Source organism: Lithobates pipiens, unplaced genomic scaffold (assembly GCF_037356315.1).
Source record: "Lithobates pipiens isolate NorthernLeopardFrog02 unplaced genomic scaffold, aLitPip1_a1.2 Scaffold_1, whole genome shotgun sequence".
Taxonomy (NCBI): Eukaryota; Metazoa; Chordata; class Amphibia; order Anura; family Ranidae; genus Lithobates; species Lithobates pipiens.
The window spans coordinates 215,545,987-215,562,781 of NW_027507685.1; the positions used below are offsets into that span (position 1 = coordinate 215,545,987).

Consider the following 16,795-nt stretch of genomic DNA (forward strand, 5'->3'; position numbering starts at 1 on the left):
GACATACGACAGGGGGTTTATTAAATGCATTTTGGTGGACAATTCCCATAGAATGTAACCCAAAAGTGGTATAGGTTTGGTTAGTGAAAAATTCTACTTTCCAGAGTTGTGGCATTCAATAGATCTCTGTTTGTGTTATTATTGTTTGATTTACTTTATGACATATCACAGCATGGCGGATGAATAGTTGGCATTCTTGCCTCAGAAGGGGGGTAGTCTTATACCGTGAGTATTGCCCAAAATCTATGTTTTCACTTGAAAAATAGGGGGTCGTCTTATACGCCCAGTCGCCTTATACGCCGGCAAATACGGTATATAATTTTTTTTTGTTGTTGGTCGGTTCACATCCCAACCACGGCACTACCTACCTGGAGTCTGCATGTTCTTCCTGTGCGGGTTTCCTCCGGGTGCTCCAGTTTCCTCCCACACCCCAAAGACATGCTGGTAGGTTCATTGGCACCTGTGGGGTGTTTTTTTTTTTTTTTTTTTTAGAGTGCATGATTAATGCCCGAGGCTCTAAGTGGCAAAAAAGAAAAAAAAAAAAAAAAAAAATAGGAAGCATGGGCTCGGGGCGCAGAGTGTTTTTCCTGCTTCGCCTCCTGGCCAATCAGGAAGCGGGCCCTGAGACCCGATTGGCCAGGGAGTCTTAGGACTCCCGGCCAATTGGCTCTCAGAACCCAGTTCCTGTTCGGCCAGGACGAGAAGCAACAGCCCCGGCTCTTCCCTTGGCAAGCTGGAGTGAGGAGCAGCAAGTAGAGGGGCAGCAACAGCCTCTCCCAGAAAAAATTAAAAAAAAAAAAAAAAAAAAAAAAAAAAAGGAGGCCTTTTTAAGCCCTATGTGCATGAGCAATTTAAATAATTCTGCTCACAGTGTCTCCGGGAGTAAGAAGAACAAAGTCAAACAAACAATCAACAAATCTAATTAAGAAATTCGGGTTTATTCCAATCATAAATATTCACCAAAGGATAAATAATAGAGATAATTCAGGCATTAAATTACAAACAAAATCACTTCTCACAAAAGTAAAGGTCAATAAATACCATCACCGAATATTTCCGAGGCAGACACATGGACAAAAAATGTACAATACTCATCCCAGTGTCCTGGAGCCCCCCAGACTGTGCATGGGGGACTTACCTTGCTAATACCTCATTAAACACTTGAAAGGCAAGTCAAATTTTTTAAATAAATACCAAGAAAAAAAAAAACAAAAAAAAAAACATTAAAATGAGGTAACAGCACTGGCCTTTGCAGTCGTTTTTCAGGAAACCAATCATTTGGACCAGCGGTGCCCTGAATAGAGGTTGGCGAAAGACAGATATGGCTTTGTAATCCAACGCTGCACAAATATAAAATATTGCTTTATTTTTGCACAATTTTTTGTCATTTAGAAAACCATGATATTTGACAACTTGTGTTTGTAGCAAGTAGCCAAGCTTCCAATTATTCAGAGATTTCAATAAATAAAAAAAAAAAAAAATGTATGGCTTTTACTGGACATATCTATTAAAACAAACACATGCACACCATCACCGTTATGGTGGGAGAAAATCAAAGCGAGCCTAAAAAGCGATTTATAGAAATGAAGAATGATTAAGGCAATTTTAAACATTACACTTAAAATTAGTCTTAAAAATATAGATTTATATATATTTTTTTTTAACTCTCTCTCTCTCTATATATATATGCCTTTTATATACATTGTATATATGAAGGGGTAAACGGTCTTGGCTTCCACTTGTGGTTTCATTTAAAAGACGGCGGTTTACAAACTGTGTTGTAGAATTTATAAAAAAAAATAAAAATAAAAAAAAATAAAAAAGTATTTACCCGGTGCAGAAATTTATAAAAAGTGGGGGGGAATAAATAAAAAAAAAAAATAAAAAAAAAAAACTTAAACTGGTGAAGTTTTTAGGCATAAAAACTGTAGCTACAGTTATAACTCATTTGATCTTGGCCAATATTGATGCAACTCAACTTGTGTTCTGCACATACACTTTTTTTTGGATCCTCTGAAAATTACGGCGGACATTAATGCCCCTCCTCTTTCCCACCCCAATGAAAACCGTTAAGTTCATCTGCTCAAAATAAATTAAAAAGTCTGTTATTTACAATAGTGTCTTGTTACAAGATACAATTTGGGTCCTTCAAACGTCCTACTGAGACCATCAGCAGTTTTGAGTTCCCACCAGAACATCCATCAGATAGTCCAAGTCACTAAGCTCCAGCATGGAATCTTGTCCATCTGACAAGGATTTCTCCTCAGAATCGCTGATGGTAGAAAATGTTTTAAAGTTTAAAAGATTGCTACTGGCCCAAGGATCACTGTCATACATAGATGTGTCAATGTCTTCAAAAATATCCTCAAGGTTGTCACCAAGAAGGTAGGTAGAGGAACTTAAAAATGAGGAGGAAGGCGTCAACTTCACAGATTCCTCCCGACTCCCATCTCTAATGAAGTCCCTAGGAGAGCAGAGCTGTTCGTCTTCTGTCTGAGGCAGCGGAGAGGAGCTCAGCCCCTCAAAATTATTTAAATCCTCAAGTATGGTGGAAATGGAGGAGTATAAAGAAGCATCCATGGTGGAAATCAAGGCATCGTCTCCTGGAATATCCGAAGATGAATTTTTGTTCTCAGTGACCAACAATGGAGAGTCTTTTCTAGAGTTGTCTTCCATGGGTTTCCACCCTACTAGAGTGCTCGATTCTGCCTGCATATTATCCTGAAGGCGACGTAGGGTGTTGGCCACCAGTACAAGATGTCTGAGGTTAGGCTCCACGTGGTGCAGGCTGCGACGGAGCTTCAGTAGGGATATGTTCATTAAACATCTAGACTGCACTGCAGGCAACGAGCTCTGGTATCGCCCAGGCATTTCCGATTCCAGGCCGCTGCCCATTTCCCCTTCCACCTCCGAGTATTTACGTTTGATTCCTTTGGCCAACATGGGTCTGCAAAAATAAGAAATTGGGATAAATCTTAGCTTCTAATCAAGAATTGATAAGCATTTAGAGAAAAAAAAAAATTAAGTATTTGTAGTATTTAAACAAGTTTTTTTCAATCAGGGTTTTGTGGAACCTTAAGGTTCCTCTGGAGCAGAGTTTCTCATTTCGTCCTCAAGGCACCCCGACAGGTCATGTTTTCTGGCTTCCCATTATTTTGAACAGGTGATTTGATCAGTTTCACTGCCTTAGTAATTACCACAGCTGTTTCATCTGAGGGAAATCCTGAAAACATGACCTGTTGGGGCACCTTGAGGACTGGAGTTGAGAAACACTGCTCTAGAGCAGTGGTCTTCAAACTGTGGACATTTGCTTGCCTTTACCCGATCCTTGGAGCACTATCCCACCCGACACAAAAGCGGTGGGGCACTATTCTGCCCACCAAGACCAGTGGTGGGGCACTATTCCTGTACCTCCAAATGACAATTGGGATGGGGCACCATCTCTCCCAACTATACCAATGATGGTACACCATTTCATCTCCTACTGACCAAAGTCACTACTTAACTTATTTACTCCTGCTGACAATCAAACCTGAGGCATGGTTTACTCCCAGTGACTTCGGGAGCATTTTCTGTTCCCACTGGCCAAAATCTGGCCCCCCCTAAAAAAAGGTCTGAAGGACAGTAATCTGGCTCTCTGTTTGGAAAGTTTGGAGACCCCTGCTAGTGAGGTTTCTAGGGGGTTCCTTGGGCAATGTAAAGCTTCTGCCTCTCAGATAAGTCCCCAATGATACCATTGATCTTTTTATCCATCTGTAAGGGGGAGACTCTTCCCAGTGACCACACGTGTAAGGACCATTCTTCCCAGTGACCATCACACTAATGTATCATGAGTTGTAGATCTAGTCATTTTTAGTAGATCCCTGAAAGTTTTTCCCAAGGGTTCCTCTGTGTTGGAAAGGTTGAGAAAGTCCGATTTAAAGCGGAGGTCCACCCTAAAGTGGACCTTCCGCTCATCGGAACCCTCCCCCCCTCCGGCGCCACAATTGCACCTTTCAGGGGGGGGGGGGTGCAGATACCTGTACAGTACAGGTATCTGCACCCACTTCCGGGATAGCTCTCTGCGGAAGGGGGCGTCGATTACGCCCCTTTCCGAAAGTCCCCCGCTGCCTGCTGGGAAACACACAGATCCCAGAGGCAGCGGGTCCATCCTCATTGCGCAGCGGGACTCGCGCATGCGCAGTAGGGAACCGGGAAATGAAGCCGAAAGGCTCCACTTCCTGATTCCCATCACGGGCGTGCTGGACAGTTAAGTGTCACTATTTTAAAAGTCAGCAGCTGCAGTATTTGTAGCTGCTGGCTTTAAAAAAAAAAAAAAAAAAAAAAGGCAGAGTCCTAGCGGACTCCCGCTTTAAAAAAGGAACATATGAACCATTTTATATTCTAAGAATCTGCCGCAATTTGTAATGAAGTCAACGCTCTGCGTTAACAGGGAGCAGAAAAGGCAAGAGCTACACGCTAGACACTGATCTTGTGTATGTCTTGTAAAGTGACTCATGGATGACATGGTTCAAATTCTTTCATTTTCTGTATGATGAGTAACAAAGAGAAATACAAGTCCCTGGCCACACACACACACCGTGGCAAACAAAACATTACCACCTCTTCCAACCACATGAAAGTGATACCTCCGTTACTGATCACCTCTTCACAGACACCATCGCTGTCCAATTCAAGTCTAGGCAACAAGGAGAGCTTTACTGAAAAATCGGGCAATTACAAAACCACAGATCGTGCGATTTAGATGTGTGATTTCATTTAACAGAGGTCACTGCAAGTCGCAAAGAAAAAAAAAAATTTAATAAAAAAAAAAAAAAAAAAACACAGAAAAGTAGCGCAGGAACCTTTTTCAAAGTCGCTGTGATTTGAACTGTTCCATTGCCACAAAACGTGGTGTGCCTTGGCATGTGATTTTGAACTGACTTGGAATGATCCAGTTTTAGTAAATCTCCACTACACTTCATTCGTGCGACTTGTCCTGTAATTTGACAGGTCCAAATTGCATGGGGGAAAAAATAAATAAAAAAGTTTCTGCACTTTTTTTGTGATTTCATGTGCGACTTGCATAGACATATCAGCCAAGTCACACGGACCTGTGGCTTTGAAACTGTACGATCTCAAGGTCGGATTTGGTGCAAACAGGAGGCCAAAAGCAATTAGAGCAACAGGTTTTTTTTTACCCTTTCGGGATAAAGATTTTACATAAATAAAAGCGGATTATAAGCACCCCTGCTAGTGTTAAATGGTTTATCTCATCCTTCATCACTGTTACATCTGCAGGAGAGCTTGTGCTTTTGAAAAAAAAAAAAAAAAAAAAAAATAAAATAAAAAACCTGACTTCTTACCCAGATCACAAGGTGAAAAAAAGAAAAGAAAAAAATAAATAAAAAAAAAAATAAAAAAAAGGTAGTATGTGTTTGGGGGAGAGTTGCTGTACAATTCAAAATTTATGGTACCGTAAGACAATGCAGTCTGTGTGAATGGGCCATACAGCAATCACAATGCATGTTGATCATGGTGTGGTGTTGCTCTGCTTTGCAGCACAGGTGGTGTATGCCGGTTCGCATATCGGGGTGACTTTTAAAAAGAATGGCACAGCAATGCACCAGTGCATGCATTGTGCACTACTACATACAGCAAGTTAATCCCTATGGCTCCCTATAACAGAGCAGTTCACTTTCACCCCCATGCTTTACAATCCCTGCACCAGAGGAGTTTGCATGTTCTCCCTGTGCCTGTGTGGGTTTCCTCCGGGTACTCCGAATACCTCCCCACATTTCAAAGGCACGCTACTAGATTAATTGACTCCTGTCTGAATTGGCCCTATGTGTATGTACAATACTGACCTTAGATTGTAAACTCCTTGGAGGGCAGGGACTAATATCAATGAATAATCTGTAAAGTTCCACATAGAACTGTCAGTGCTATATAAATAATAGATATCTTACAGGACTGATACAAAAGGATTGGAAGCAGATGGCTCACTCACTGCCGCAATGACAAAGCATTCGCACAGACTACAGCCTGTCCCCAGGAATATTTGGTGGCCATTCAGAAATCACAAAGCAAATATAAAATATATATATATATATATATATATATATATATATATATATATATATATATATATATATATATATATATATATATATATATATATATATATATATATATATATATATACATACACATACATACATATATATATACATATATATACACACACACACACACACACACACACACACACACACACACACAGTCTCATAAAAGTGAGTACACCCCTCACATTTTATTCTATCTTTTCATGTGACGACACTGAAGAAATGACACTTTGCTACAATGTAAAGTAGTGAGTGTACAGCTTGTATAACAGTGTAAATTTGCTGTCCCCTCAAAATAACTCAACACACAGCCATTAATGTCTAAACAGCTGGCAACAAAAGTGAGTACACCCCAAGTGAAAATGTCCACATTGGGCCCAACGTCAATATTTTTTGTGGCCAACATTTTCCAGCACTGCCTTAACCCTCTTGGGCATGGAATTCACCAGAGCTTCACAGGTTGCCACTGCAGTCCTCTTCCACTCCTCCATGATGACATCACAGAGCTGGTGGATGTTAGAGGCCTTGCGCTCCTCCACCTTCCATTTGAGGATGCCCCACAGATGCTCAATAGTGTTTAGGTCTGGAGACATGCTTGGCCAGTCCATCACCTTTGCCCTCAGCTTCTTTAGCAAGACAGTGGTCATCTTGGAGGTGTGTTTGGGGTCGTTATGTTGGAATACTGCCCTGCGGTCTAGTCTCCGAAGGGAGGAGGGGCTCATGCTCCACTTCAGTATGTCTCAGTCTGTGGTGGCCCATCCATAGAGGGTGCACGGGCCTCCCCTGTCCATGCGTCCGACCCACTGATCTACACATCAGTGGCACTAGACCATGGATTCCAATGCCGCGGGGCATTTTTAACGGGGTGATTTTCACTATTATCACATTAAAGTTCCTCCCCGCCAATCAGGAGGCAGATCTGGGAGACCCGTTTCCAGATTGGCCAAAGCATCAGGCGATCCTATTGGATGACTGAGGCTTTGGCGGAAGAGGAGACACACACGGTGGTGGAGGAAGCTAGAGGAGCCACCATGCTTGACTGTAGGCAAGACAAACTTGTCTTTGTACTCCTCACCTGGTTGCCGCCACACATGCTTGACACCATCTGAACCAAATAAAGTTTAATTTTCGTCTCATCAGACCACAGGACATGGTTCCAGTAATCCACGTCCTTAGTCCGCTTGTCTTCAGCAAACTGATTGTGGGCTTTCTTGTGCATCATCTTTAGAAGAGGCTTCCTTCTGGGACGACAGCCATGCAGAACAATTTGATGCAACGTGAGGCGTAAGGTCTGAGCACTGACAGGCTGACCCCCCACCCCTTCAACCTCTGCAGCACTCATACATCTATTTACCAAAGATAACCTCTGGATATGATGCTGAGTATGTGCACTTAACTTCTTTGGTAGACCATGGCGAGTCCTGTTCTGAGTGGAACCTGTCATGTTAAACCGCTGTATGGTCTTGGCCACCGTGCTGCAGCTCAGTTTCAGGGTCTTGGCAATCTTCTTATAGCCTAGGCCAGTGATGGCGAACCTTGGCACCCCAGATGTTTTGGAACTACATTTCCCATGATGCTCGACTACACTGCAGAGTGCATGAGCATCATGGGAATTGTAGTTCCAAAACATCTGGGGTGCCAAGGTTCGCCATCACTGGCCTAAGCCATCTTTATGTAGAGCAACATTTTTTTTTTCAGATCCTCAGTTTTTTGTCATGAGGTGCCATGTGGAACTTCCAGTGACCAGTATGAGAGAGTGAGAGCGATAACACCAAATTTAACACACCTGCTCCCCATTCAAACCCGAGACCTTGTAACACTAACAAGTCATATGACACCGGGGAGGGAAAATGGCTAATTGGGCCCAATTTGGACATTTTTACTTAGGTGTGTACTCACTTTTGTTGCCAGTGGTTTAGACATTAATGGCTGTGTGTTGAGTTATTTTGAGGCGGCAGCAAATGTTACACTGTTATACAAGCTGTACAATCACTACTTTACATTGTAGCAAAGTATAATTTCTTCAGTGTTGTCACGTGAAAAGATATAATAAAATATTTACAAAAATGTGAGGGGTGCACACAATTTTGTGAGATAGATGGATAGATATCTAACACACACACAAGACTAAATCCCTTCTCTGCATCAACTTCAATCCCTAACCTGAAATGCTTCCATCACCTAGGTCCCGATCTGCAATTGTGTCTACTGGAGGGGGGGATATATCGGAGCGTGCCAGAGCTTCTCTAGGACTCAAATTCCAAGGGAATGAGGGCATTTGGGGAGCATAAGACAATGCATAGCACACTCCATTCATCCATCCCTCATCTCAGTCTATACTGTGCAGTATCCTCTGCTAAGTGGTTTTCCATTTTGTTAAATAAATATTAAGTCATTCATGTTATTTCAATTATTAATAATACTAATTGTTGTAACATTACAATAGTTAATAATCATACAGAATATATACACATATATACACATACACACACACACAGTTCGATTTTTTTTTTTTAGATCATGAATTTATGATCGGCCATTATTGCCACCTTTAGCGCAACAAAAATGCACCCCTTTAAATTCTAGGTCCTCACAGTGGTCTGTTGCACTTCCATTATGGTCTAAAAATAAATAAATAAAAATAGCCACCAAAAACACACCTCCCCATTGAAATACATGGAAAATGCGGCAAGAACGCATCCATGTTATGTTTTTGATGCAATTTTTGAGTCACATGACCTATGAAAAAAAAAATAAAAAAAAAACAAACACACACACACACACACACACACACACACACACACACACACACTGTAAAACAGTGGTAAAAAAAAAAAATAAAACCACAGCAATATCACATGCGTTTTATTACTAATAAAAATAGTAAATAATAAAATACGAATATTCATTGTCATATTAAAATAAATTACAATAAAATACTAACAATCGTCCTCGTAATAACATTTGTTATCATTGCTTTTATATCTTACAATGAAGCTCGTTGAAGCAAAAGATCAACATAGGGATCTCTAATCATTTGGACAACAGATGACTATCACATCAGTTAGTCCATGCATGGGTAGAACATGGCGTGCGATGTAGTGAGTTCTAAGGGTCCGCCATAAGCGCAATAACATATTTTAAACTATCACTATGGATTTATTACACTTTGAGATATTAACTTTTTTTTGATACTTCATTTATGCCTCATCCTACACATGTATCGGTGTGTTTGGCTGGGCTTGTATAACCTGTATCTGGTATCCCCGGCTGACCTCAGATTCTACACACTGTATTGCACAAGTCTTCCTTCGCCATCAGACCGAACGTTCCCTGGCAATAGATCTATAGTAGAAGTCAGATTTCTTTATCCTATCTAGGATGATCAAACTATCTCTATACAAAAGAGACCACCATTCACCTCTAATACTCACCCACCAGTCCTAAAGGTCATCCATAGAACAGTTGATCATGAAGACGGAGAAGGGTGTTCTCTTGGTGTCACAAGCCATGATATCAGGGGACGGCGACGGAACACACACACACACACACACACACACACACACACACACTCAAATCTACACTCAACTGGACTCCCTGTAAGCGCCCAACAGCTCCCCCTCCCTACACAAGACTACTCCACACTGCCTCTGCTAGTTACTCATCTGTAAAAGGCACAACATACAGGCAGCTTTGTATATAGGAGACCAGGAAGAGACTCATGATGAAAGGTTCGCTCTAAGACAGGCGTCCTATTTTTCCTCCAGCAATCACTGTTACGGCTTCCGTGTAAGACCCCCGATGACTCATCAACCAGCTTCGAAGCACTTCGAAGCTTCTACAAAGGGTATTACACAAGAGGAGCCTGCTGAGGACCTTTTTTGTCACTGATTCCTACATCGGTCTGGTGTCCTTCAATTAGAAGAGAAGCCGAATAACCTCCTACAATGGAAATCCAAGTGTATCTACAACCAGAACTTGGGTGTGATGGCTGTCAAAAGAAAAGAACCACCTAATAACTTTCTAAAATGAGAATGTAAAAAAAAAAAAAAAAAAAAAAAAAGTAAATCTAAAAAAGGCAAAACTTGGATCTGGTGGCTTTCAAAGAAGAAAGCCACCTAATAACTAAAGAGAAAAAAACTTGGTCTAGTGGCTATTAAGTAACAGAGCCACCTAATAAGTCCTAAAATATACGAGTTAAAATGTGGATCTAGTAGCAGTTAAAAGACAAAAGCTACTTAACAACAACTTCCTTTAAAAAATAAATAAAAACACACAAACCTTGGTATGAAGGCTTTCAAGTAACAAAGTCGCCTAATAGAGCTTAAAATACAAAAATTAAAAAAAAAATGTATCTAAAAAGACAAAAAAACTTGGGTTTGGTGGCTTTCAAAGAAAAGAGCCTCTTAACTACCCAAGATGTATCTAAAGCCAAAATTTGGTCTGGTGGCTTTGAAGTATCAGAGCCACCCAATGAGCCCTAAAATGTGAATAAAAGGTGAATCTAAAGCCAGAACTTGGTCTGGTGGCCTGCAAACAAAAAAAAAAAAAAAAAAAAAAAGAGCCCCCCTAACAACTAATTAAAATGTATCCAAAACTTCCATAACTTCCTAAAATAAGGATTTAAAAAGTACATCTGAAGCAACTTGGTCTGGTGGCCGTTTTAAAGAAAAAAACTTCCTAAAATGCGAATTAAAAAGCATCTAAAGCTAAAACTTGGTCTGGTGGCTAGGTGTATAGGTTGTATAAGTGGTTGTACAGGCTTACCTGTAGGTAAAATGTATATCTACTAAACCTGTATGCTTTAGGACAGGGATATGCAATTAGCGGACCTCCAGCTGTTGCAGAACTACAAGTCCCATGAGACATAGCAAGATTCTGAGCCACAAACATGACACCCAGAGGCAGAGCATGATGGGACTTTTAGTTTTGCAACAGCTGGAGGTCAGCTAATTGCATATCTCTGCTTTAGGAGATATTCACTTTGCATGCAGCCGCTAACATCAACTCAGATGCTCGTGGACCTTGCCAGGAAAAAAAGAAAGACTCCTGCGTAATCGCGGCTCCGGACACGCACAGCGCTGGAACCACGAACCCAGAAGACACGCCGAGGGCAAAACGTCAGCTCCCTCAGCGTGGACTGGGATTAGATACAGACGCCTCGTTCTAAGGTAAGTATTTCATAATGAGCTAGTATGCGGAGCATACTAGCTCATTATGCCTTTGCCTTACAGGGTTTTATTTATTTTTTTGTGGGTATACAACCCCTTTAAGTAAAAGAGCCACCTAATAATGTTCTAAAATACAGAAGAGGTGTATCCAACGCCAAGATTTGGTCTAGTGGCTTTCAAGTAACAGAGCCACCTAATAAGTCGTAAATTAGAAATGAATACGTGCCTCTAAAAAAGGCAAAATGTGGGTCTAGTAGCCACCTAACAACTTCCTAAAATGTGAATTAAAAAGTATCCAAACCCAAAAACTTGGTCTGGTGGCTTTCAAACAAAGCTACCAAATAACGTCCTAAAAAAACTAATTAAAAAAAAAAAAAAAAGGCAAAAATTGGATCTAGTAGTTTTCAAAGAAAAGAGCCGCCTAACTTCCTAAATGTATCTAAAAAAAACAAAACTTTGGTCTGGTGGCTTTCAAAAGAAAGAACCACCTAATAACTTCTTCGAATGTATCGCCAGAACCTGGCCTGACTGTCAAAGTAAACGGCCTCCTAAAAACTTAAAGCGGGAGTCCGCCGAGACTCCGCGTTTTTTTTTTTTTAAAAGCCAGCAGCTACAAATACTGCAGCTGCTGACTTTTAATAGTGACACTTACCTGCCCGCGATGTCGGCACCCGAAGCCGATCTCTAGATCGTCTTGTCGGGTCCTGCCGCCGCCATCTTGGGTATGGGAATCAGGAAATGGAGCCTTTCGGCTTCATTTCCCGGTTCCCTACTGCGCATGCGCGAATCGCGCTGTGCAATAAGGACGGTCCCCGCTGCCTCTGGGATCTGTGTGTTTCCCAGCAGGCAGCGGGGCACTTGCGGAAAGGGGCGGGCACTTGCGGAAAGGGGCGTAATCTACGCCCCTTTCCGCAGAGAGCTATCCCGGAAGTGGGTGCAGAATACCTGTACTGTACAGGTATCTGCACCCCCTCCCCCCTGAAAGGTGCCAATTGTGGCGCCGGAGGGGGGGAGGGTTCCGATGAGCGGAGGTCCACTTTAGGGTGGACCTCCGCTTTAAGAAAATGTATCTAAAAGCTAAAACTTGGTCCGGTGGCTTTCAAGTAAAGTCACAAAATAGGTCGTAAAATACAAATTAAAATTGTATCTAAAAAGGCAAAACTTGGGTCTAGTAGCTCTTAAAGAAAAGAGCCACCTAACGACTACCTAAAGCCAAAACTCGGTCTGGTGACTCAAGTAACTGAGACACCTAATAAGTCCTAAAATGTCTATTTTTTCTGACTAGAGTAGGGAAGGGTTAGAACCCGGTAATTTATATTGCTGGAAATGTGTAGATTTGGTCACACACACCGACTGGAGTTTGGCCAGTTTCTTATGGACCAGCTGAAATCCGCTCAGCGGGTGAATTGTGGGCGGCCTCCTGCCCGACATCTCTTGATTGAAAAGGTGGAAAACCATCCGCCAAACAGTACCAACATCCAATCAGATGCAGGCTCTTTTGGTACTTACAACAGACCGCGGCGGGAGATTGCTCCATCTGCACCGGCATATGAATGTAAAGGGTCCAATCACAGAGCCCCGTGCAGGTCTGTGTTTTCCTGGCACAGGTGTGCCATGTATTCCCGTACCGCCATCCTATTCATTTCTATGGGGACAGGCAGCTGTGTCCTCATTGGACATAGTTTTGGTAGCTCTAACACACATTACAATCTGGTTGTACAATCCACATTTACCAAAACAATGCAATATATAGGGGGATAAATGTATGCAATCCAATACTTTTCTATTAAAATTGCACATCCCCTTGTTTTATAGTTGAGCTAAAGTAGATTGTATAGTGTATGGGTAGGTTAAACGTCACCTTACAATTTTTAGATTTACCAAAACTATGCAATATGGGGGTCAACCTAATCTATCCAATGAGGAAGGTACTTAGACTACATAGGTTGTTGGTAGATCCAAGGGAGATTGTACAATCAGATTGTAACGTGTGCTTTGAGCTTAAAACCTAATACACAATAAGATTATTGGATGAACGATCGTCCATTTTTTTTTTTTTTTTTTTTTTTTCCCCCCACATACTAGTCTCCATATCGAAAATGAAGGTTACTAAAATTTGAAAGTTCTAAATAAAATTGGGAAGTGATGTCAAGTATTTCCTGAATGAAAACTACTCATTAAAACAAAAATCATGTTTGTCCATTTGGCACACCACACGTTACAATCTGATTGTACAATATTCTCATGACCTACCAACAGCTACGTAGTACGAGGTCCTGCCTGATTGACTACAAATTGATTGCATTGATCAGGTAGGTCCCCATATTACATCCAAAGTAAATCCAAAGTTGCACACAGATTGTAACGGATATGGTGAGCCTTAAGGTGACCACACACACACACACCATACAATCTGATTGTACAATCTTCTTTAGATCTGCCATCTGCTATGTACACAGTACGTGTCTGCCTGATTGGATAAAACGGACTCGAAACGATTGACTCAGACATCGATTGAGGGAGACAAAACCGGCATTACCGAGCGACAGATCGCGGCAGGCTTCTGCTGACCCCAGCCAATCAGTTGTGCCATTAAAGTAGAACTAGAGGCAAAACTTCCCCCCCCCCCCCCCTTTGAATAGTATTGGTTATAACCCCTGTCAGATTTTTTTTTTGTCATCTGTGTCCCATTGCGGAGACTTCCCGTCACTTCCTGTCCCATAGCCAAATAGGAAGTGAGAAAAAAAAATCCCTAGAGAAGGGAATATCTTGAGGACCCCCCAGAACTTGTGTCCCCGTCGGAAGATTTCCCCTCTATTACTTTTCTGGAGACAACCCAAAATGTGGGATTTTCTTTTACTTTCACTTTCAGAGATGATGGTAAACAGGACAAATAGAGAGGACAAGTCTTTTCTATGGGGGTACAGACAGCAATAAAAACTGACAGGGGTTCTAATCCCTCCCCACTCTATCAAAAAAAAAAAAATACAAATAGCCTAATCGATCGTTCTGATCACATCGATGGCATTTTTTCATACCATTGGGAATCAAATACAATCTAAATGTAAGGAAAAATAAATAGAAACACTTTTTGTCCACCATGACTGAGCAACCTGGGCTGATGAAAGCGGTCGCTCGGCTGTTCATGTCTCGCTCCATCTACATCAGATTCAATCGTTTTGTCAAATTGCATACGGACTTCGGTTTTATCTGGTCGCTGTAAAGGAGATTGTAAGGTGAGTGCCCCCCCCCCCCCCCCGTTATCTGCTCCGATCTCTGGGGGAGTACGGAGTGACCCCCACCCCCAGGGGAGGAGAGATCAGATCTGAGTCCTGATTGGTGATCACACCTGAAAGCCAGCCAATGGGAGGAGAACTTCCTGTCATTTATACTTGTTATCCTTTTTCCTTCTATATATTTCTAAAAACATTGTATCCAGTACATTTCACCGATCTCCGAGCCCCTCCCCCTCTAAGGGGGACACCGCACCACACTTTGTAACATTCACCGGACTGGCAACACAATAACCGTTTTATAGAGATTTCTTTCGACTGTAACATTTCCCTAATAATACGATTGTCCTGGAAATAGTCATCTCCACCTTACAATCAGATCTGCCACTGGAGGCTTAATAAATCTGGCCATACACCATTACTATCCGATTGTACAATCTCCTTTTTTTTCCAGCTTAAGGAGGACCTACCTAAGGCACACAATCAATGTGTATCCAATCAGGCCATGCCTTCTACTACATAGTCGATGGCAGATCTGAAGGAGATTGCTTATTGTATGGTCACCTTTATACTGGTCATACAAATCGGATTGTACAACCTCTTTTGGCTTTACCAAAACTACACAACCCTTGGTATCAGGCCAACCCCGACATGCTTGTTCTCATGGAGATCATACAATCCGATTGTATAGTGTATGGCCAGCAGATCATACAATCTGATCGCATCATGTCCATTGGATCTCCTTATGCATTTCGATTGTATGAGCCGCTTATCTGATTGCATAGTGTATGACCTGCAGATCTACTGGAGATCGTACAATCAGATTGCATAGTAAGCAGATCCAATGGAGAGCATGCAGATTGCATAGAACAAGCTGGTCATACACTATACAATCTGATTTTAGAATTTGTGAACGATCTCAGGTGTTGTTGGAAGTACACAGCTCTTTGTACATTGATATCGGACCGGTCCTCACACTACATGTCTGATGTACAGAAGATCGGACGATCAGATTGTATGGTGTGTGTGTGTGGTCACCTCTATGGACAGGGAACCAGTGACCCCCGGCACTCTTGCTCATCTGCTGCAACTACAACCCCCAGCATGCCTCTCCCTCCTCCTCCCCCATGCTGGGACCTCCAGCGGAGGCAGATGAGGAGGTCTCCGGACAGTCCACACTCTCTCCGGACACGGAGACCTCCTCAGCCTTCGTCCGCCATTACCCTCCCTCCTACCCACGCAGCTCACCTGCCCCAGCTGCTCAGCAGCCAATCAGACTCCTCCGAGAGACGGTCAGCGGCCAATCACAGGGAAGCATCCCACCCCCTTCGCACGGAGCCCTAGCAGCACAGCTTTACACTCCGCACAGCTGTCAGCGAATGCGGCTTCGATAGCTTTCCTACAGCTCTTGCCTCCCCCAGGCCTCGCCTACCGCCCGTCCGCATTGGTCGGCTCTCGGAAGCGGAGGCCAATGAAGGCGGGTCCAGGGCGTGGTTTTAGATGTTGGCGCGTGCCGCACCCGCCTCCCTTCGCTGCCTGTGTGTGTGTGAGTGTGTGTGACTAAGCGGGCGTGGGCTGGGAGAGCGAGAGAGAGGGGGGATGATTCACGTGTCCACGTCACGATGGGTGCCGGGGGCGGGGCTGCGCTGATGGACAGGCGCGGCACGGGTTGTGTTGTCAGGGTAACACCTCAGCAGAGTCCTCTAGTGGTCAGCTGTGCCAAGTCATAAAGATGTGCTATGGAGGAGCCTGGACACCGGTGTTCACTACATGACCAGGACACCAGTGTTCATTACACGACCAGGACACAAGGGTTCATTACACCACCAGTGTTCACTACACGACCAGGACCCCAGTGTTCACTACATGACCAGGATCCCAGTGTTCACTACACGACCAGGACCGCAGTGTTCACTACACGACCAGGACACCAGGGTTCACTACACGACCAGGACCCCAGTGTTCACTACACGAACCAGGACCGCAGTGTTCACTACACGACCAGGACACCAGGGTTCACTACACGACCAGGACCCCAGTGTTCACTACATGACCAGGATCCCAGTGTTCACTACACGACCAGGACCGCAGTGTTCACTACACGACCAGGACCCCAGTGTTCACTACACGACCAGGACCGCAGTGTTCACTACACGACCAGGACACCAGGGTTCACTACACGACCAGGACCCCAGTGTTCACTACATGACCAGGATCCCAGTGTTCACTACACGACCAGGACCGCAGTGTTCACTACACGACCAGGACACCAGGGTTCACTACACGA

At 43.1% G+C, this 16,795-nt stretch overlaps 1 protein-coding gene across 2 annotated transcripts; it reads right to left on the reverse strand.

Moving 5' to 3' along the window:
- Positions 1–922: 922 nt before the first annotated feature.
- Positions 923–15,913, reverse strand: LOC143983114 (SERTA domain-containing protein 1-like). Of its 2 annotated transcripts, none has more exons than XM_077482421.1 (2): positions 15,757–15,913; positions 923–2,947 (listed from the first exon to the last, which is right to left on the reverse strand). In XM_077482421.1, the coding sequence occupies exon 2, from the start codon at positions 2,941–2,943 to the stop codon at positions 2,170–2,172; it is 774 nt and encodes a 257-aa protein (XP_077338547.1). In that variant the 5' UTR covers positions 2,944–2,947; positions 15,757–15,913; the 3' UTR covers positions 923–2,169. The 2 variants fall into 2 exon arrangements, with proteins under 2 accessions (XP_077338547.1, XP_077338537.1); XM_077482411.1 differs by lacking the exon at positions 15,757–15,913 and adding an exon at positions 9,539–9,665.
- Between the last annotated feature and the right edge of the window lie 882 nt (positions 15,914–16,795).

Excerpts from the sequence above, each read along its gene's own strand:
- LOC143983114 (XM_077482411.1), bottom strand. The coding sequence starts at position 9,558 with ATGACCTTTAGGACTGGTGG. Across the intron at positions 2,948-9,538 it reads ATGACCTTTAGGACTGGTGG|ACCCATGTTGGCCAAAGGAA; the intron begins GTGAGTATTAGA and ends TTATTTTTGCAG.